Genomic DNA, 21,026 nt, shown 5'->3' on the forward strand with positions numbered 1-21,026 from the left:
GAGACCAATATTTCGTAACACAACCATTGTATATAATAGACGCATGAGATACTTTCTCATTATGTCTAATGAACCTTCGATGTTTGGCTTGTTATGTCTAATGAACCTTTGATATTTGGCTTTGAAATTAAGTTGCTCATAACTTAATAAATATTAGTATTCCAAAAATTAAAATAGGTCTTCTTTTTTATTTATTTTTATTGAATTGTAAATGCTATTCTCATTTATTAATTATGTATAGAGCCTTGTAATTCAATTGGTTAGCAAATCTTGATGTTTCCAATAAAAACATCTAGGATTCAAATCCACCATTCACCATTGTATCTATCAAATTATAATATATAAAAAATTAAATTGAAAAGCTCAAAGATTTCTTTCAATCCTACTAAAAATTAAGGCTGAATATATATATGACCAAATATAAAAATTAGAGAGTGATTATAAAAGATACTTAATATCGAATGTCACAATAGCATTACTAGGTCATTTAGGTTATACATATTACAAATGCATTTAAGATTCCTTCTTCCTAACCAATATCATTACAGCAGCACACAAATGAAAGAGCTCTGCTCTTTCTTTTCTCTCTCTCTCTCTTGGTAGAAAGAGGGGATTTATTTATTAATAATAAAGAGCACTACTACATCAACTTTAGTCCATAGGACACTTCTGTGGAGTACCTTTTTTTCAAAATGTCCCATATATAGTTATAATGCACAAAAGATGGACATTGATTATTCTTGTATAGTGCACGCCTGCTCCCTTCCCCTCATTGCTAGTCCATCTGCCATTCCATTCTCTTCATGGTATACGTGATGATGAGAAAGGACGGTCCATTCTCAAGCGAGTAGGGTCCTGCAATCACATATCAAAATAGCAATTACCGGTGTCATTACACCACATGTAGATAGCCGGCTAATAACAAGCTTAGAATCAATATCTAGATTTATATATTTAAAGCCAAATTCCCAACCATAATTAAACTATATCTTACTGCCCATATTTCTGCCATGTTATTAGCCATATTTAAACTATATCTTACAGCCCATATTTCTGCCATGTTATTAGTAGAAGTACCTATACGTATTGAGTATCCTAGACTGTCTCGCAATACAACAACACCCACCCCCCCACCGTCCCTTCTCTTCCCTACAATGCTTTTCCTAAATAAAACAAAGACTAAAATTACCAAAACACCAATGAAAATTATCTTTTGAACTAATTAACCTCCATGTATGTGTGGAGAATTCTTTAATAATTCATCACCAACTCATAAGCTTCTGAATTACAATACTCTGGAGAGGAATGAAAACACTTGATGAATGGGGGTTGCAAATGAGAAGAAGTTTGTTACTTATTAAAATAAAATAAGAAGTTCATCACCAATTCTTGAGCCAACAGAACATTTTCACTTATACTTCTACCAGGAATGAAAGCTGTTTGAGTAGGGCTCATGAGAATATCAAGGCAAGCTTTAAGATGATTGGCCAGCAGCTTAGTAATGCATTTGTAAAGCAAGAAATAAGTCTAAACTCAGACATGGTGGAAGGGTTAGGTACCTTAGGTACAAGAGTGATAGTGGTAGCATTCAATTCACCTAGGAGCTTAGATGAGGAGAAGAAAGAATAAATAGCAGCCAAGAGTGATAATAGTAGCATCTCTCTTATTACTCCAAGAGAACAGAACATCAATATAAGGATGATCAAATAGTCCTTGAACACCCATCCAATTAGCAAGTTCAGCTTCAAAACCAGAGTTACCCAATCCCCCAAAACTCTCACTGAGTCTTTAACTACATTGAAATCCCCCAAAACCACCCAAGGTTCATCTCTAGTCCTCCATTGTATTGTAACCCATAAATGGCTTGCCACAGCTCCTGCCTTTTAAAATTACAGTTTGCGCCATAAACAAAAGACGCTTCCCATTTTGCTTAATTAGAAAGAACCACAATGGATGACTTGATCGGTCTTTTAACACCATTGAGACATGGAAAATGTTAGCGTTTCAACACACCCAATCTCTTCCTAATTCATGACTATCATAATTATTGAGGAAACCCCAATTTGGGAATAAGGGCTCTTTTATCTGTAGGGCATTCCAATCTTTAACCTTTGTCACAACTAAATAAACAAAATTAACTCTTCGATCCCTAATTAATTTCTTTACCTCTCTTTGTTTAGAAGGATCACTTAGACCCCTTGCATTCCAACACTATCATCTAACCATTTTCAAGTAAACTGATCACATCACTCACCATTGGAGTACTAACAGGGTTAAGCACAATCTTACCCTTTTCCTTGGCTTTCACAGTTTTTATTTGCTTTAGTTTAGCTCCCTTCTCTATGGCAGCATCCATAAATTCCAATAGAGTGAACTGGCCTAGAGCCCCTTCCTCACAGCCTTCAGCTTTCTTCCCAGCAGCCACTTGAGCTCTAGTGACACTCCTATTTCCTTGCCTAGCATTGGGAGACACCACAAATGGTATCTAGAGGACAGGGACAACATCATTCACAGTACCACCAGCGGACTCAGAAATTTCAGCTTTATCTTGAAATTCACACAATTCATCTTCCCTGAGGACAGAGATTTGCTCCTGTAGCCCCTCCTCATCATTACCATTCCCAACCTAAAGAGGGCCAAATCTATTAGGTGACAGAAATTCCTCCACACCCAGCCACAGATTTCTTTGGAGAGGAGAGAGGTCCTGTCAACCTGACCCTTATCCTTGGGAAACCAAGGCTTGGACGGATTAGACGGATGGAATTTGGATAAGTGATCAAACACTTTGCAATGCAAACATTTTCAGGCTTCCATGGATACTCAATTCCAACTTCCAAGGTCTTTCCATCAGGCAATTCAACAACCAAGGGTCCAAAAAAAAACAACAACCAAGGAATCAGGAAGTTCATCATCAAATCCAACTTCCACACAAACTCTAGCATATCCAAGCCTCTGGTGTAGTTCAGTGACTGCATCAGCATATAATGGCCTTCCCAACTCAAGCACTTGGGGGTCCATAACTCTATAGGCAGTTGCAGAAATTTCACACAGAAAGGAATTTTGCCCAACTTTAGATTACTGAGTTGCAAACCAGGCTGCCATCTTCAAAGAAAGAGAGGATTGTTGGCCACATAGCATAATCTAGCATTAAGGACAGCATCCCGATCTTGAACCAAAACAAATTTGAACAAGAAAAGTTCGTTCTCAAAAGTGAGCACCTCCACCCCACCAAATGGCTTCCACAAAGTCTGAACAGACCTCTTTACCAGAAAAAATGATAACTGTTTATCAAGAAATTGGCATACCAAACGTAGACCATTGCACAACCTCAATAACTTCTTGAGGAGGGAATACAATAACCCTGCTATTTCTTCTGCTCGGAGGGTGATATTCCGGGAGCATCTCATGCCTATCTCCCAAGAAAAGAGATTTTCAATCTTTGGAAACAGAATTAAGCTTCCTAACCCCTTGCTCACCAGGCTTATTTGAAATTTGTTGGATTTTATCAAACACTTTCAAAATTTTCTAAAAGGCAACTTTTTTAGGAAAATTTGCAAAGTATCATTTTATAAACTCATTTTAGAATGTGGACATCTCCCAAAGAAAAGATAGATAAGCAGGAGGGACTACAATTTTTAAGATTTACTTATAATCAGATTCAATAGAGACTAGGGTAGAGTAGAATCAATATAATTTCACATGGTTTTAGAAATCAATCATGAAATTTTACTCGTTTAAAAATAATAATCTTTACTTGTGAAAATTTAGCCTTTTTATTTAAAAATTAATTTCTATTAGTATATTATTTGCTTTCTTATTGGATTTTATATTTTATTCAGAACAAAACTCAGCCACAACTTTAAAGAGCAGTCTGCATTTTTGGATTTAGGTATATATTATTAGAACTTGGATGTCATTGTATCTGCATTCTGCACTTAGTCCAACCTGCTGACAGCCCTATATTATATGGAAAAACTAAAATGAACAATTCAAGTACTGGGAACCAAGACTTACATTTGTCAATTCAAAGTATGGTCTCAAAGCCTGATCCATGCCTTTCTGAATAAAAATGGTCCTTTCAGGAATTTCCCCTAGCAGTAAGCAAACAATGATTGCCCACTTGTTACATTGAACTTAAAAACCAAGTGCAGCAACAGGGGCTTTCTGAGCAGCTGCAGGAGGGATTATTTGCATCTGTATGCTCCAACTGAATTGTCCTAATCTTTCCTAGGTTGAAAAGGTAATGGCAGAACTGCAAGAGAGAACAGTCATTTCAAAATGTGTAGCTTATAAAAGTGAAACAATTTAAAATAGAACCCACGTTTACTGCCCCATCAGTGAGATTAGAAACTAAGAAACCCTTCCATCCCTCCACCCGAAAAAAGAAAGAAAAATAATTCCTTCACTATCATCTGTAATTTTTCTACAGCAACTGGATCCTGTCCATCTATGCTTTCTTTGACATGAACTAAAATTTCACTAACATTTTCCATTTCCCTAAAAGTTTCCAAATCATATACAATTTGAAGCAAACATAGGTAACAATATATTTAGTAAAGACTAGTGACGGGATTGCTAGGGAGAAAGCATAACGAAGGGAACAAATGGTTGACAAGAATGCCATTAAAAGATGCCTTTGATAAGCTATGTCATATCATGTTATTATCTCTGGCTTAATTGTTCAACCTTTTGCAATAATTATACTATCATTGGACTGAACCCTAAACACTCAATATTACAGTTGCAGATATGCAACTTGGCCTCCCANAACCAATGCAAAACCCCACTAACAAATGTGGGAGTGGAACTGACGAAGGGGGAGGAAAAAAAAAAGTTTGTCACTGAGATTCCAACCCTTCTCCAAGAGTTAGAGCTTAATGTGTAAACCGCAGCCTCAAGCTCATGCCCATGGTGGTTGGAAGCAGGCATTTGATAGATATTGACAACCTTGTAGTCATTGGTCTCAGACTGATAAGCAAATCCAGAAGAAACCCGACGACTATGGTCTAAGGAAAAATCAGGCAACCTCTTGACTTTTCTAATGCTGGGGTTCCACAAATATATATGAGCAGGATCAGTGGCGGAATATGTTCTCACTTGACAGAGACACACCAGGCCATTGCATGAACCAGCTGATACGACATAAGATACAAGAAAAGCAGAGGGAATTGGGTACTCGGAAATCCTATTAAATGCGTGGTCGTAACCACCGATAAAGATTGGGATGTTGATGTTAGAAGGAGGAAAAATAGTAGGAGGAATGTATATGAGATAAGCTAAATTGTTTTTGTGATAAGTAAGAGAATAATAGTAGAGCCTGGATGCTTGAAAAATCAACGGTTCTCCTAATCATGTTCTTCAATCAAACAATGCTAGACAAGGTACAAGCTTAAGCCTGAGAGATATCAAAAGCAAAGTTAAAAACCACAATGACTGAGGTGGGGGAAAAAGGTTAAAAAAGAAAGGACCTTTATCTAACCATGTTACCTCATTGTATCTCTTCTGATCAATGAGAAATATTAGCACGAGAAAATAGCAGTAAATCTCTAGCTCTAGCAAGGAGTGTTTTGCAATAGTTTGAGTCCCTAATGTAACAGTGTCAACATCCATGTCATGTTCATCCTCCTGTAACCAACCTTTAACAGTTTTAGTGTTCAAAAGTATGAAAAACATTCAATATATAAATTCTGATTATGATGAAAATAATTCTCAACTGACTATTCTTGTATTTAGGATGCTTGACAATATTAAATGTAGTTGTCTGTGACTCTGTAATACTAAAGTCATTATATTTCTGAACTTTTAAAAAAAAAATTTATTAAGTAAACAATGATAATTAAATCCAATCTGAAAGTAATTTAAACTCCTAGAAAACATAAAACATATGTTTGAATAGTTACACATAATTATAAATTGTTAAGTAGAAATTAGACTGCAAATTAAACCCTACCAGCCTTTGAATTCAATTTCCAATAACCTTTCTTCATATGAACCTCATTCATATTACCATATTCATTCACTTGAACACCATGTTCAAAGGCAGAAACATTTGGCATCACTGGATATGGCACACACACTGGCATCAGTTACTTGATTGGAGTGTAGTAGCACCTAGAGGAACTATGGGTGTTAATGGGTTGGTAAAATTGGGCTTCAAGGACTAGCAAAAATGCATGATCCAACTAGATGCACTGCCATATTGAGTCCAATCAGTTAGGTTCATCATCATTGGTATCATAGTTGCTTGATCTAATTAGTCAGCATCAAAGGGAAACATTTGAGGAAATTCTGGTTGGATGAGGATTGAAAGTGCTAGACTTGAAACATCATGGAGATAGGTTGTTTGCTGTAAAAAAAGTCCAATGTGTAACTACAATCTAAAATGGTTTTGGTTCTGGCTAGCAAGAAATGCTAGAATTGAAATTCTTTTTGCTTGGGCCTGGCTTGTTTATCAAACAAGACTAAAAAGGCTCAAACTCAGCTTGTTGATAAATAAACAAACATGAATGAAATTTTTATCAAAGTCTTACCTGAGCTGTTTATCAATGGCTTGATTTATTTAGCCCTGTTTTCATTTATTATTATTTAACATCAGAATATGCCAGGTGCATCATCAATTGTGTGAAGTGCCAATTCCTTTATTCACTTTTTAAAAATACACCATTCCAAGAATGAACAGAGAGAGCATAAATTACAAACGGACCCAAACTCAAAATGTCCCTAAATTACCTTGGGAAGATACGCAAACAACCGACCATGCAACTTAGATCCTAGGATGAGAGTGAAATTGAGGAATGTGGGGAGCACTCGCATTCAGCTTCTGCCTCAGCGCCATGGTAAGCTGAACCACACGCACAGTACATCGCACCTCTTAGGTATATGCGCCAGTCTCGATGAGAGACGCAATCCCCTCCAAATCTAAACACACATATGCATATGCATAAACACCAAATCTAAAACATGTATGCTACATACAGTTGCATTTTTTAAAATAATAAATTTAAAATGGATTCAATAAAAACTATTAGGGTGTGCATCCAAGCAGCTACATAAAGGTGCAGTGCCAGACCTCTTTTTGTACTTTGTGGCTAAGTTCATCGTATCAGAAACGCCAAATTCATAAAATCACATCAAAATCTAAACTTCAACACACAATTCCAAATATATGAGCAAGGCAATCAAATCCCAGGTCACCAATTTCAGAAAGTGGATTTCTACTTTGTGGCTAAGTTCATTGTCTTAGAAAACACCAATTTCACAAAACCACAGAAAAATCTAAACTTTAAAACGCAATTACCAATATTTGAGCAAAACAATCAAAACCCAGATCACCAATTCCACAAATTCAACATCAGCCACCAAACTTTAGACTATAATGCAAAAACCAAAAACCAAAAAATAAAAAATTAGGGATATATAAAATTATAAAGAATTATAGAAATATATAACTGTGTGTAGAGGTTGATATTACAGTGCAGAGTTGACAAGAATGCCGTTAAAAGATGTCTTCAATAAGCTGTCATGTCGTGTTTATTATCTCTGGCTTAATTGTTCAACCTTTTGCAATAATTATAACTATCACTGGACTAAACCCTAAAAAGTTAATATATAGTTGCAGATATGCAACTTGGCCTTCTGCAGAAATCTGAACCATATCCTATATTTCAGTGACCACAAAGTGTAATGGGCATATAGCTTTGTACTAAAAACAATTAAGAGTTACCTGTTGTTTTGAATGGGCTTCAAACTGAGGTGCCTTTGACCTAAGCTTCTCTGCCTGATCATATAAGTTCTAATGAAGGTATTTGCAAAGTAGTAGGTTAAGAAGTGTTTCCTGCACTATCTTTTATCTCAACCTTTTTCTCACAGGAATGAGATAATGCAATCCCCATGAGATATAACAAGCCCAATTTTCTTGGAAATTTTTATCTGTCAGTTGAATGAGCTTTTTGTCACTAAAATTGCATTGCAAATGCACTGCAGCCACTAGCAAGATATATTTCATTCTGATCAAGGAACCAAGCACAAGACATTTTTTGGGCCTACGCTCACCAAATAAGAACTTCCACATCACAATTTTAACATTCTCATCTTAGGGCTTCTTTTCTTCCCTCTTTTTTGTTCCATTTTAATTTTATTTTGTTTGGATCGTAGTAAGATCTCTAATCTAATCCGAAATTCTCACCTTAGAGCTTCTTCTTTTCGCTCTCTTTTGCTCTGTTTTTATTTTATTTGGTTGGATTTAAATAAGGTCCTTAATCCAATCGTTAACAAGTTATAACACCATAAGAGAGGCACACAAAAAGTTACAAGTAAAATGTCATAATTCTTTCATGAAATTGCCACAAGCATTGCTAAGAGCTTTGGTGGCAGGTAGTGTTTAAGGGTTGATTGAAATATTGAAGGATATGACTGACCTCCAGGAATTGAGAGGGGGAAGAGAGAACAGGAAACAAAATTGTCGGTTAATTTCTGCACAATCTCCTTACAAGGCCCAATACCTATTTGTACATGTACCATCCTGACCAGTAGATAAATTACCTAGCTCTTCTAGTAACTCCTTGTGCCAGCTGGCATAACTACCTCTAACAACCTACCAATTAGTCACATGCTCCAACAACTGAGCACATGCTCTAGTTTTAACATCTTCTACACTACTAAGCTAGCATAATACTGCCCTTATCAACATACACATGCCTAAGTAATTACAACCAGTCTTGAATTAGTTCATACAAGCAAGCAAGCTTTGCTTACACAGTCACTACTTAACACAGCACCAGAGCAGCTCATAGGCTCAGGCAGCACCAGATCAAAGCACACAGCAGTAGCTCTAGGATTTAGACAACACCAGATCACAGCACACATATGAGACATAATATGAGATTCCTAAGAATCATTAAGGTTTGATACAAATCAAGAATAAAATTCACCTACATTACATCAATACTTTTCTGCCTACCTCAAAACAAAATGATACCAAAGGAAACAACATGATAATGGTCTCATTTGTATCACAATTACATAACAAAATCCTGTGATTATCACTAATGATTCCACTTCTTATCCAGATAGCTCAGTTGCTCCATCAAGTAACACAAGGCTTTCCATGAAAGAACTAGCTATAAGTGGATCATTCTGGAAACCAAGATCCTTCTCATGTAAAGTTTCAAGGTCAAGCGAAACAATCACCTTGCGTCCCCGTCTCTGTTCAGCATTGGATTCGGTATAAACTCCATTCTTTATAACTAGCAGTTCACCGCGACTGGTGCATCCAAAGAAATATACATGTTCAACATTTTCAAACTTGACAAAAAAAAGTTTGCTCCATGATTCGTGCACACCATACTCCCTCATCACCCATATGAAGCCTGAATCACGCGGATGAGAACTCATAAATTCTCCGTATTCATTATCGTTGATGCCGCTGGTTTTGCGGTAATCCAATGTAATGAAGGCCAGTTTCCCCTTGAACACCATCAGACAATTTGGTACCGCCATTAGACCTTGTGGTAGCAGTTGTTGTCCATCAGGAAGTGCTATCTCTCCAAATTTATCATTATTGACATCAAATGTCAAAATCATGTAATGAAATGCGGCTTCAGAAATGTAACCCAACCAATGCAAAACCCCACTAACAAATGTGGGAGTGGAACTGACGAAGGGGGAGGAAAAAAAAAAGTTTGTCACTGAGATTCCAACCCTTCTCCAAGAGTTAGAGCTTAATGTGTAAACCGCAGCCTCAAGCTCATGCCCATGGTGGTTGGAAGCAGGCATTTGATAGATATTGACAACCTTGTAGTCATTGGTCTCAGACTGATAAGCAAATCCAGAAGAAACCCGACGACTATGGTCTAAGGAAAAATCAGGCAACCTCTTGACTTTTCTAATGCTGGGGTTCCACAAATATATATGAGAAGGATCAGTGGGTCTTACTTGACAGAGACACACCAGGCCATTGCATGAACCAGCTGATACGGTATAAGATACAAGAGAAGCAAAGGGAATTGGGTACTCGGAAATCCTATTAAATGCGTGGTCGTAACCACCGATAAAGATTGGGATGTTGATGTTAGAAGGAGGAAAAATAGTAGGAGGAATGTATATGAGATAAGCTAAATTGTTGTTGTTGTTGTTGTTTTTGTGATAAGTAAGGTGGTTGGAGATGAAATTAGGAGTAGCGATTGAGGAGCACCAGGTTTTGGAGACGCACCTGAATCTGAGGACTGATTTGACAGGTAGCCTTGCCAAGATTTTGAGTACGATGTCGTGTGGGAGATGGTTCTTGTTTTGTCGGAGGATCCGACGAGGAGGAGGTTCCCTTGTTTGAGACATTGCTAGGATGAGACCCAGAAAGCCAAAGATGTTGGAAGGAGTCACCGGAATCTTCGGTTTCCTAAAAGCCCAAGCCGCCGCCGCGCCTGAGAAACGATTCTCCGGCAATCTCGGTGGCGGTTCCAGTCGGCGCGGTGGTCGGTGTCCACCTGTCTATCACACACACAGAGAGGAAGAGTTATCTAAATTCTAAAACCAAAATTAAACCCAGAAAACTCAAGGATTCAAACCACAAATCAAAACTTAGATCAAATCTAAATATCAAAAGATTCAATACCCATCACAAACCCAAATATTAAAACCCATTACAAACCACCTGTTTGAGTCTGACTGTGCTGAGTGATGGAGTGAGTGGAGTCTTAAAGAATGAGAGCAAAAAGTCTAAAAAAGAGAGAAAACAAGAAGAATAAAGATCTTATACAATGACTTTAAAGTGCAGAAGTCTAAAGAGTGAAAAGGAGAAATGCCTGATGTGAGTAGCTGAGTAGGGAATAACTTAAGAGAAAAGACTTCTGTAGTTGAGATCAAAAGAGAGAAAAAAAAAAAAAAAAAAGGTACAGTGACTGACTCAAACAGTAACAGACATTGTTTTTTATTTTTTTATTTTTTTCAAAAAACGCAAGGGCAAGAGAATGATTAACCCATACGGCATTTTTTTATTTTTATTTTTTCAAAAAACTCAAGGGGCATCACTGTAACCACCAACCCATACGGCCATACAACAATTTTTTATACTTTTAAATTTTTTTTTTTCAAAGAATGTATCTCAAATATTTCCTCTTAACACGCGTTTTGAACTGAGAAAAGTAGCTCACAGTCTCACACACGTTAACTTTCTTTTTAAATTAAAATTTCTTTTTGATAAGGAGCCTGTACATTCATGGATAAGAATTCAAAATTTATTTTATAAAAACAACCTTGTTCATGGATAAGCGTTAAGGCCTCTTCTGGTTCTTAGAACGTTACGCCTCTTCTTCTTCTTCTTCTTATACATATTAACACACACACGTGTGTATATATATATATATATATAAATCATGCTCAGATCGGTTTGGTATTTGTCAGTGTGCACATTTTTTTTTTTTTAAATCTACAAAAAGTAATGTATAAAATTTGTATATTACTTTTTTATTTTATTTTTATAATGATAAGTTTCAAATTTGAAGTATAAGAATTATTTTTTGATAAAGATATACTTCTTAATTTAAAAGATAGAAGAGTGTGGACAGATATGTGAGGTCCACTGTTTTCAATTTATTTATAACTATGCCAATAAAAACATTTTCTATACCCTAAAAACATTCTCTCAACTATTTTAAAATCTTATTTTGAATAAGGAAAATAGGAAACAATTTTTTGAAAACTGTATTTAGAATTTTAGAGAACATTAGCCAAATAATATATTGAAGTGTAGAACCCACTATTTTATGAATTGCAAAACATAAAACTATATTTAAATACTCTTACCAAATAGAAACTTTCTCTATTCTTTTTGGGACACACACCAAAAGTGAAAGGGAAAATGCATATGTCCCATTCTTAAAATATAATTATTTTCTATTCTCTTTGTTATTGGGAGACACGTTCACAAAAAGTGAAAGAGAGAATGTATACCTCCTAGGACATTCGATTGGTAATGAGGTTATCTCATTATAGTCTATTTGTATAAGTAGAAGTGGAATACATAATGAAAATCAAGCGGAATTAAAAATAAAAAATAAAATAAAAGCCTCTGGCATGTTCAAAAGATTAGTCATCTCAAATTCGACTAAACCAACCCTTCCAAGGAGCAACTTTGATTTAAAACACTTCAAATGTGCTCCCAGCAAAGAGTTTTAAACCAAGGACTATATACCATGAAATACATAACAGCAATATACCAATCACCAATTTGCAAATTATAGGCATTGACCTACCAACTTGTCCAACCCACTCTAGGAAGGGTAAAGCAATTAGTGCTCGTTTTCTGCCTTGAGAAAATGTAGAACATTCACTTTGTAACCGCCATCAACACAAAAAAAATTACTTGGGAACAGATGAAATTTCAGAATATACTTCAATATGGTGAAAGAGAAGTCATTTAGATTTTAAGCAATGAACCTAAGACATAAAATAAATTAAACGAAAAGTCCAATAATGGTCAAAAAACCAGTAAATGAAAACTTGATGGAAAACATTGCATAAAGCATTAAAGTGCCTTTTGCATATTACTGTGCAATCAAAACTCACTGTCATCCTCCTCAGCAATGTGCTTTGCAACCTCTTGCTCCTGCTGTTGTCTCTCCCTCCTCTTCTTGGCACTTTCTTTCTCTATATGAGAATTTGATGGAAATCTAATGGCTTGTTTGGAAGTTTAGAGAGGGAGGAGAGTAGAGGGGAGTAGAGGGAAGGGGAGTAGTGGGGAGGAGAGTAAAGGAGAATGATTCATTTCCACCTTATTTGGATGTTTTTAAAATTAGTAAGGGGGAAGGGAGTAATTAGTCCTTCCCCTTGTGTAATTTTGTTAATATAATAAGGATAAATTAGGTAATTTACTTGGTCAATAGTTTATGTACTCTACTCCCTCTCCAAATCTCTCCAATTTGGGGGAATTAAAATTGGGGGGCTAGAGGGAGTCCAAACCCCTCCAAACTCCCCCAAACCCCTCCCCCTTATTCTTTAAAAAACTTCCAAACAAGGTAATTGCATTACTCTCCCTCCCTCTACTCTACTTCCCCTCCTTTTTTAAACATCCAAACATGCCATAAGTACACGCACTATCATATTATGCATATTGAGGCAGAAAGCAATCCTGGAGTTAAATGCAAATTTGAGGTTCGTTTGTAGAGTAGATGTCCCCAGTCTCCTTTGATACCATTCATCCATTTGCACGATCTATTGTGGCATCAATTGCACCATCTTGAATTGCCTTTGATACAATACTCTCAGCATAAGCAAGAGGGTTTGCAGAGTCCAGTCTCAGCTTCTTTGCAACATCTGTCAGAGCGAAACGGGAATGAGATATTCTGATGATGTGAAGCCCAGTCATTAAGACATTGTGCCATAGCCTAACAATCAATTTATGGGTCTGGTCTGAATTGAAAGTATTAGAAAACTTCTCAGCAACATTCCTGAAGAGCTCCAGATCACCAATCCATACCGCCTAAAAACACGTTGTCTTTGTCAATATCGACAGCAAAAGCTCATGAACCTAACTGGAGAGTTGAATCCCGAGCAGCCATATTTCAGGCCTTAGAGTCATCTGCCAGGTGTCATGCAAGTAATTATCAAAGTAAATTGACATGTAAAAAAACTTTAGTCTCAGTTTAGCCACATTCTGCATGGCATATGATCTACATTTATAATATAGCTTACTATCTGGACTTTAGAAACATGAAAGATTTTTCTCAGAACATTTCTCTTTTCTTTTTTCCTTTTAAGGATCTACTTTTAAAGCTAAGAGAAGACAATCATAAAATTACAATTCTCTAACCTTGTTCTCTACTGTGCTATTGATGGGTATTGAATAAAAAAACCTATGCTATCAATGGGTTGGTTCAGGATCTGAATTTGATTTTGAATCAGATAAACATTATAATATCTGATGATTTGAATTCAAATGCTCCTGTCCCATATTATTTGCCCATCTTCGAAAACTCAACTTTTCTAAAATTATCCTTAAAAACTTGTTGAACTTTTCAAAAAGACACAACCTTATGTAAATTTAAAAAGTTACAGTATCATTTCTGAACTCATTTTAGAATGATGACATCTCCCAAAGAAAAGATGGACAAGCTGGAGGGAGATAATTTCTAAGATATAATCAGTAATCAGATACAACACAGACTAAGGCAGACTAGAATCAATTAAATTTCAAAAAGTTTTAGACATTAATAATGAAATTTTATATGTTTAAAAAGTATAATCTTTACTTATGGAGATTTAGCTTTTTTATTAATAAAAATTAATTTCTATTAGTATATTATTTGGATTTGTATTCATTTTTATATTTTAATTCAGATCAAAACTCAGCCACAATTTAAAGTACCGGTCTGCATTTTTGGATTTAGGTATGTTATTAGAACTTGGCTGTCACTGTATCAGCATTCTGCACTTAGTCCAACCTGCGGACAGCCTATTATATATGGAAAAACTAAATAAATAGGGGGAACCTAGACTTACATTTGTCAATACAAAGTATGGTCTCAAAGCCTTCTCCATGCCTTTCTGCATAAAAACAGTCCTCTCAGGAATTTCTCCTAGCAGTAAGCGAACAATGATTGCCCACTTGTTACACTGAACTCGAAAACCAATTGCTTCAACAAGGGCATTCCTTTGCATCTGTATACTCCAACTGAATTGTCCTGATCTTTCCTAGGTAGAAAAGATAGCGGCTGAACTGCAAGAGAGAACAGTCAGTTTGTAACACTCCAAAATTTTGACACCAATTTAATTATTATACATAAATTATAAGGAGGCCTACAATTAAATGGATTAAATTGAATTGGGCCTAAGATATTAAAAATAGAATAAATACTATGGAATATGAAGCCCAAGTGAAGTGGTATAAGTAAATTCATGGGCCTTGAAAACCCTAACCTTTTTCCTCTTAAGCTACACGTGTATGTGTATAAGATGTTCCTTTTTGTTTTTCAGCCGCAACATACAAGTGAGCTGTTTCTTCCCTTCTCTGCGGCTGTGTAGGAGAATCAGGTCAGCTCTCCTCTTTATTTGGGGTTCTTTTATCTATGTGATACGTAACAAGAGTCTATCTAGCTTAAGGGCTATTGATATATCACACACCTAGGATGGAGAATTTCTGTGTATATGAGTCTTTGTGCTGCACAGAACATAGGGGTAGGTGTGGACTTGAAAATTCAATGTTGTCATCATGTTGATAAATAAAAATAAAACAAAACCTGATTATGACTAGAAAATCATCCCACGTTTCAGGGAGGAATTATGCATGAAATGGCTTTAGTAGCTAATGGGACATTAGGCATGACTTCATAAAGTCTAACCTATCAATATATTAAAGGAAAAAGGAAAAAGGAAATTCTAAGCATATGTTCTGATCTCAACAACCCCACACTTATCCGTATTTTATGGGAAAGGATGTCCTATGGTTATTAGTATATTAGATTAGGGTGATGGATATAGCTACATGGCAAGAAAGGATGTGAATTGTAGATTGATGAGATTTTTGCCGTTTTGAAGTCTTGAATATCCATGATTATATCAATGGAAAAATCAGATTAGGCAGCAGTGTTTTTATGTCCAAAAATCTGATCAAGCTGAAAGTGTATTAAATAGTTAAGTGGATAAATAGAGGATTTTGGATAAATCAATATTGTCTAAGATAAAACTATTTAAGTGTGAAAACAGATTGTTAAGTGGGAAAATTTTGTATTGATGGACCTATTTTTGGTGTTGTTAGGTCCTAATTCTACTGACTTATTGTGACTGAAGGGAGGTTGGTTTCATATTTTTGCAACTAAGAGGTAAGCGGTGTTTACTAATTTTGGGGTTTTCCCAAAGCAGTGTTGATTATTAAACTATTTTATATCAAAGAAACATGTTGATATTTTATATATGAATTGATATTTTATAAATGTTTGATGTGCACATTGACTATTTGTTTTATGAAAAACTTGTAGGACAACCTGAATTTATTTAAACTATTATGCGTGAATATATCTTTATATTTTGAGAATTATGAATGGATTATTTTTGCGAGCATATTGAAATGTGTTTTGGTAACCTATGGCAAGTCATGAATAGAAGCTCAGTATGATATCTAGTCCTTAGCAAGGGACAATCATACTGCAACTAGTCCTTAGCAAGGGACAGTCCAAAAAAAAAAAAGGGACAGTGCACATTTGATAGCTCCTTAGCAAGGGAGTATATTATTGAGGATCCAAAAAGGAAGCTCCTTAGCAAGGGAGTGCACCTTTAGGTTCCAAATGAACCATCCTTAAGAAAGGGGATGAAAAGGAGGTTCCAGTCCCAAAAAGGGGGACAACACAACCCTGTCAACGGGGCGTAAACGTTGACCACGAGAAAAGCCTAGGAAATTGTTTATGTGATGATATTAATATATATATTATGATGGCTCACAATATAAAGATATTTGTTTTTATATATATGAAGTATTTGATGATGAATATCGATGAGTTACAAGTTATGAAATTGTTGTAAAAATTATTTATTTGAAAGGTTTGTTTCCCACACCCCAATGTTAGTGAATTCCACTTATTGAGTTATCTCACCCCCCCCCCTCCCCCCTTTATTTCCCATTACAGATACATTAGAGGGATTATTGGAGTAGAGATTCTTGGCAGACAGCAGTTACGAGCTATTTTGTTGAATTGAGGATTTTATCGTTATTTTATGGCATTGAACACTGTATTGGAGAATTAATTTGAGGATGTTTGTATTTGGTGAATTAGAGCTCTGACATTTGTGATGACATTTTAGATTGCTGGTTTCTTTCATTTAATATTTTTATGGATTATTCAGATTAAATTGACTTTTAATGCTTATGATTTTGGGGTGTTACACAGTTTTAGAATGTGCAGCTTATAAGTGAAACATTTATTTTTTGATAAATACTCTCAGACATATTACAGGTATTTAGGGCAGTTTCCCTGAGTTAAAACATGAGGAAGAATATGCAAAACCCTGAGGATGCCCCTTAATCATGTATTGGCCGTGTGTGACGATGAGCCCTCACGAACATGAATTTCTCATCAGTGAGAACCCATTTTTCATGGCCCAGCTTATAAGTGAAACACTTTAAAATAGAAGCCACAATCACTTCTCTATCAGTGAGATTAGAAGGTAAGAAACCCTTCCATCCCCCCACCCAAAGAAAGAAAAGAAACGTAGTTCAATCTTATCTGTAATTTTTCTACAGCAATTGGATCTTGATCATCTATGGATTGTTTGACATGACCAAATTTTCACTAAAAACATTTACCAATTTCCCTAAAAATTTACAAATTATAATTAAATTTTTTTTATAAATATCAAATTATAATTAAATTTGATGCAAACGTAGGTTACAAATCATAATTAGTAAAGACTAGTGATGGGATCGCTAGGGAGCAAGCATGGCAAAGAGAATAGATGATTGACAAGAATGCCATTAAATGATGTCTTCAATCAGCTAACCAATATTATTACAGCATCACACAAATGAAAGAGCTCTGCCCTTGCATTTCTCTCTCTCACTTTCTCTGTTGGTAGAAAGAGGGGATTTAATTATTAATAATAGAGAGCACTATTACATCAACTTTAGTCCACAGGACACTTCTGTGGAGTTCCTTTTTTTAAAATGTCCCATATATTGTTATAATACACAAAAGATGGACATTGGTTATATTCTTCTATGGTGCACTGTTGCTCCCTTCCCCTCATTGCTAATTTGCTAGTCCATCTGCCACTCTATTCTCTTCATGGTATACAGGATGAGGAAGGATAGTCCATTCTCAAGCAAGTAGTGACATGCAATCACATATCAAAATAGCAATTTCCAGTGCCATTACACCACATTTTGATAGCCGATTTATTACAAGCTCAGATTTAACATCTAGATTTCTATATTTAAAGCCAAATTCCCAAGCCATATTGAAACTATATCTTACTGCCCGTATTTCTGCCATGTTATTAGTATAAGTACAACAACCCCCACGCCCTACTCTTTCCTACAATGCTTTTCCTAAATAAAACAAAGACTAAATTTACCAAAACACCAATGAAAATTGTCTTTTTGTAGTAATTAACCTCTGTGCATGTGGAGAATTCTATAATAATTCGTCACCAACTCATAAGCTTCTGAATTACAATACTCTCTGGTGAGAAATGAAAACACTTGATGAATGGGGGTTGCAAGTGAGCAGAAGTTCGTTACTTATAAAAGAAATAATAATAATAATAATAATAATTCATCACCAACTCTTGAGCCAACAGAACATTTTCACTTATACTTCTACCAGGAATGAAAGCTGTTTGAGCAGGGCTCATGGAATATCAAGGCAAGCTTTAAGACTATTGGCCAGCAGCTTAGTAATGCTTTTGTAAATAATGTTGCAGCAAGAAATAAGTCTAAACTCAGACACAGTGGAATGGTTAGGTACCTTACGTAAAAGAGTGATAATGGTAGCATTCACTTCACCTAGGATCTTAGACGAGGAGAAGAAAGAATGAATAGTAGCCAAGAGTGATAATGGTAGCATCTCTCTTATTACTCCAAGAGAACAGAACACCAATGTAAGGATGATGAAATAGTCATTGAACAGCCATTCAATTAGCAAATTCAGCTTCAAAATCAGGGTTACCCAATCCCCCAAACATCTCACTGAAGTCTTTAACAACATTGAAATCCCCCAAAACCACCCAAGGCATATCTCTAGTCCTCCATTATAACCCAGAAATGGCTTGTCATAGCTCCTGCCTTTTAAAACCACAGTTTGCACCACAAACAAAAGACACTTCCCATTTTTCGGAATTAGAAAGAACCAACATGGATAACTATTAACTTGATTGGTCTTTCAACACCATTGAGACATGGAAAATGTTAGTGTTCCAACACACCCAAATTCTACCTAATTCAAGATTATCATAATTATTGAGGAAACCCCAATTCAGAAATAAAGCCTCTTTTATTTGTAGGGCATTCCGATCTATAACCTTTGTCTCAACTAAATAAACCAAATCAGCCCTTCGATCCCTAATTAATTTCTTTACCTCTCTTTGTTTAGAAGGATCATTTAGACCCTCCACATTCCAACACAACACTATCATCTAACCATTTTCAAGTAAACTGTTCACATCACTCACCATAGGGTACTAACAGGATTAAGCACTTTCACAGTTTTAATTGGCTTTAGTTTCGCCCCCTTCTCTATGGCAGCATCCAGAAATTCCAATAGAGTGAACTGGCCTAGAGCCCTTTCCTCACAGCCTTCAGCTTTCTTCCCAGCAGCCACTTGAGCTCTAGTGACTCTCCTTTTTCCTTGCCTAACATTGGGGGACACCACAAATGCAACATTGGGGTCTTTTATAGTTTTATTCCTGTATCTAGAGGAACAGGGACAACATCATTCACAGTACCACTAGCGGACTCAGAACTTTTTGCTTTATCTTGAAATGCACTCAAGTCATCATTCATTGACTGCATCAGCATATAATGGCCTTCCCACACCACTTGCTAAATAACTCAAGCACTTGGGGGTCCATAGGGAGTTGCAGAAATTTCACCCAAAAAGGAATTTTGCCCAACTTTAGATGACTAAGTTGCAAACCAGGCTGCCATCTTCAAAGAAAGAGAGGTTTGTTTGACACATACCATAATCTAGCATTAAGGTCAGCATCCTGATCTTGAACCAAAAAAAAATTGAACAGGAAAAAGCCCTTCTCGAAAGTGAACACCTCCACCCCACCAAATGACTTCCACAAAGTCTAAACAGACCCCTTTACCAGAAAAAACTTGGAAACAATTTATCAAGAAATTGGCCAACCAAACATGTAGACCATTGCACAACCTCAATAACTTCTTGAGGTGGGAATACAACAACCCTGCCATTTCTTGTGCTCGGAGGGTGATATTCCAGGAGTGTTTCATGCCTATCTCCCAAGAAAAGAGATTTGCAATATTTGGAAACAGAATTAAGCTTCCTAACCCCTTGCTCAACACACTTATTTGAAATTTTCTGGTTTGTTTATCTCACATAAAAGCATCATTTATCAAACACTTTTTAAAATTTTCAAAAAGGCACAACTTTTTTAGGTAAATTTGAAACGTATCATTTTATAAACTCATTTTAGAATGTGGACGTCTCCCAAAGAGAAGATGGATATGCAGGAGGGACTACAATTTTTAAGATTTACTTATAATCAGATTCAATAGAGACTAGGGTACAGTAGAATCAATATAATTTCACATGGTTTTAGAAATCAATCACGAAATTTTACATGTTTAAAATAATAATCTTTACAAGTGAAAATTTAGCCTTTTATTTAAAAATTAATTTCTATTAGTATATTATTTGCTTTCTTATTGGATTCTATATTTTAATTCAGAACAAAACACAGCCACAACTTTAAAGCAGCAGTCTGCATTTTTGGATTTAGGTATATATTATTAGAACTTGGGTGTCATTGTATCTGCATTCTGCACTTAGTCCAACCTCTGCTGACAGCCTATTCTATATGGAACCCAGACTTACATTTGTCAAGTCAAAGTATGGTCTCAAAGCCTTCTCCATGCCTTTCATACATTTCTTACATTGAACTCAAAAACCAAGTGCAGCAACGGGGGCTTTCTGAGCAGCTGCAGGAGGGATTCTTTCAATCTGTATGCCCCAACTGAATTGTCCTAATCTTTCCTAGGTTGAAAAGGTAGCGGCAGAACTGCAAGAGAGAACAGTTGTTTCGGAATGTGCAGCTTAAAAAAGTGAAACAACTTGGCAGGCATAGGAGTCATTATTCGGGATTGGTGTGGGGAGGCTATTGGAGCATTAAACATGTCAGTTCCACCATCTCAGTCTGTGGTTGAGTTATAAGTGTTAGCTTGTCGAAGGGGAGTGCAATTTGCTATGGAGATAGGCTTAATAGAGGTGATCTTTGAAGGTGATTCAGTTATGGTGATTCAGTCTATCTCTTAAGGAACATTTGATTTTTCTGCATATGGCCAAATTATAGAGGACATTCGT

General features: G+C 36.0%; 2 protein-coding genes, 2 long non-coding RNA genes and 1 pseudogene across 4 annotated transcripts; 1 reads left to right on the top strand and 4 right to left on the bottom strand.

The window, feature by feature from the left end:
• Positions 1-451: 451 nt before the first annotated feature.
• LOC112003525 (uncharacterized) lies at positions 452-4,755 on the bottom strand. Its single transcript, XR_002881989.2, has 2 exons — positions 4,015-4,755; positions 452-855 (listed from the first exon to the last, which is right to left on the bottom strand). It is a non-coding gene; the product is annotated as an uncharacterized LOC112003525 (long non-coding RNA).
• A 19-nt stretch (positions 4,756-4,774) lies between these two features.
• Positions 4,775-8,756, bottom strand: LOC111994526 (probable 26S proteasome non-ATPase regulatory subunit 3). Its single transcript, XM_024026416.2, has 3 exons — positions 6,730-8,756; positions 5,488-5,625; positions 4,775-5,395 (listed from the first exon to the last, which is right to left on the bottom strand). Exons 1-3 carry the CDS (start codon positions 6,811-6,813, stop codon positions 5,390-5,392), a joined length of 228 nt encoding a protein of 75 aa, XP_023882184.1. The 5' UTR covers positions 6,814-8,756; the 3' UTR covers positions 4,775-5,389.
• A 96-nt stretch (positions 8,757-8,852) lies between these two features.
• Positions 8,853-10,827, bottom strand: LOC111994524 (F-box/kelch-repeat protein At3g23880). Its single transcript, XM_065772264.1, has 2 exons — positions 10,649-10,827; positions 8,853-10,485 (listed from the first exon to the last, which is right to left on the bottom strand). Exon 2 carries the CDS (start codon positions 10,330-10,332, stop codon positions 9,061-9,063), a length of 1,272 nt encoding a protein of 423 aa, XP_065628336.1. The 5' UTR covers positions 10,333-10,485; positions 10,649-10,827; the 3' UTR covers positions 8,853-9,060.
• Positions 10,828-12,182: 1,355 nt separating this feature from the next.
• Positions 12,183-14,891, bottom strand: LOC111994548 (probable 26S proteasome non-ATPase regulatory subunit 3; annotated as a pseudogene).
• Positions 14,892-14,942: 51 nt separating this feature from the next.
• Positions 14,943-16,856, top strand: LOC136067038 (uncharacterized). The gene is made up of 3 exons (XR_010628559.1): positions 14,943-15,024; positions 15,749-15,812; positions 16,614-16,856. It is a non-coding gene; the product is annotated as an uncharacterized LOC136067038 (long non-coding RNA).
• Positions 16,857-21,026: the final 4,170 nt, after the last annotated feature.

Source organism: Quercus suber, unplaced genomic scaffold, assembly GCF_002906115.3.
Source record: "Quercus suber isolate HL8 unplaced genomic scaffold, Cork oak 2.0 scaffold_56, whole genome shotgun sequence".
Lineage (NCBI taxonomy): Eukaryota > Viridiplantae > Streptophyta > Magnoliopsida > Fagales > Fagaceae > Quercus > Quercus suber.

What these genes read in the sequence shown, in the direction of transcription:
- LOC111994524 (XM_065772264.1), bottom strand. Translation starts at nt 10,332, where the DNA reads ATGTCTCAAACAAGGGAACCTCCTCCTCGTCGGATCCTCCGACAAAAC.
- LOC111994526 (XM_024026416.2), bottom strand. Translation starts at nt 6,813, where the DNA reads ATGCGAGTGCTCCCCACATTCCTCAATTTCACTCTCATCCTAGGATCT. An exon ending in TGTTTGCGTATCTTCCCAAG is followed by an intron (nt 5,626 to 6,729) that starts GTAATTTAGGGA and finishes GGTTGGTTACAG; the next exon opens with GAGGATGAACATGACATGGA.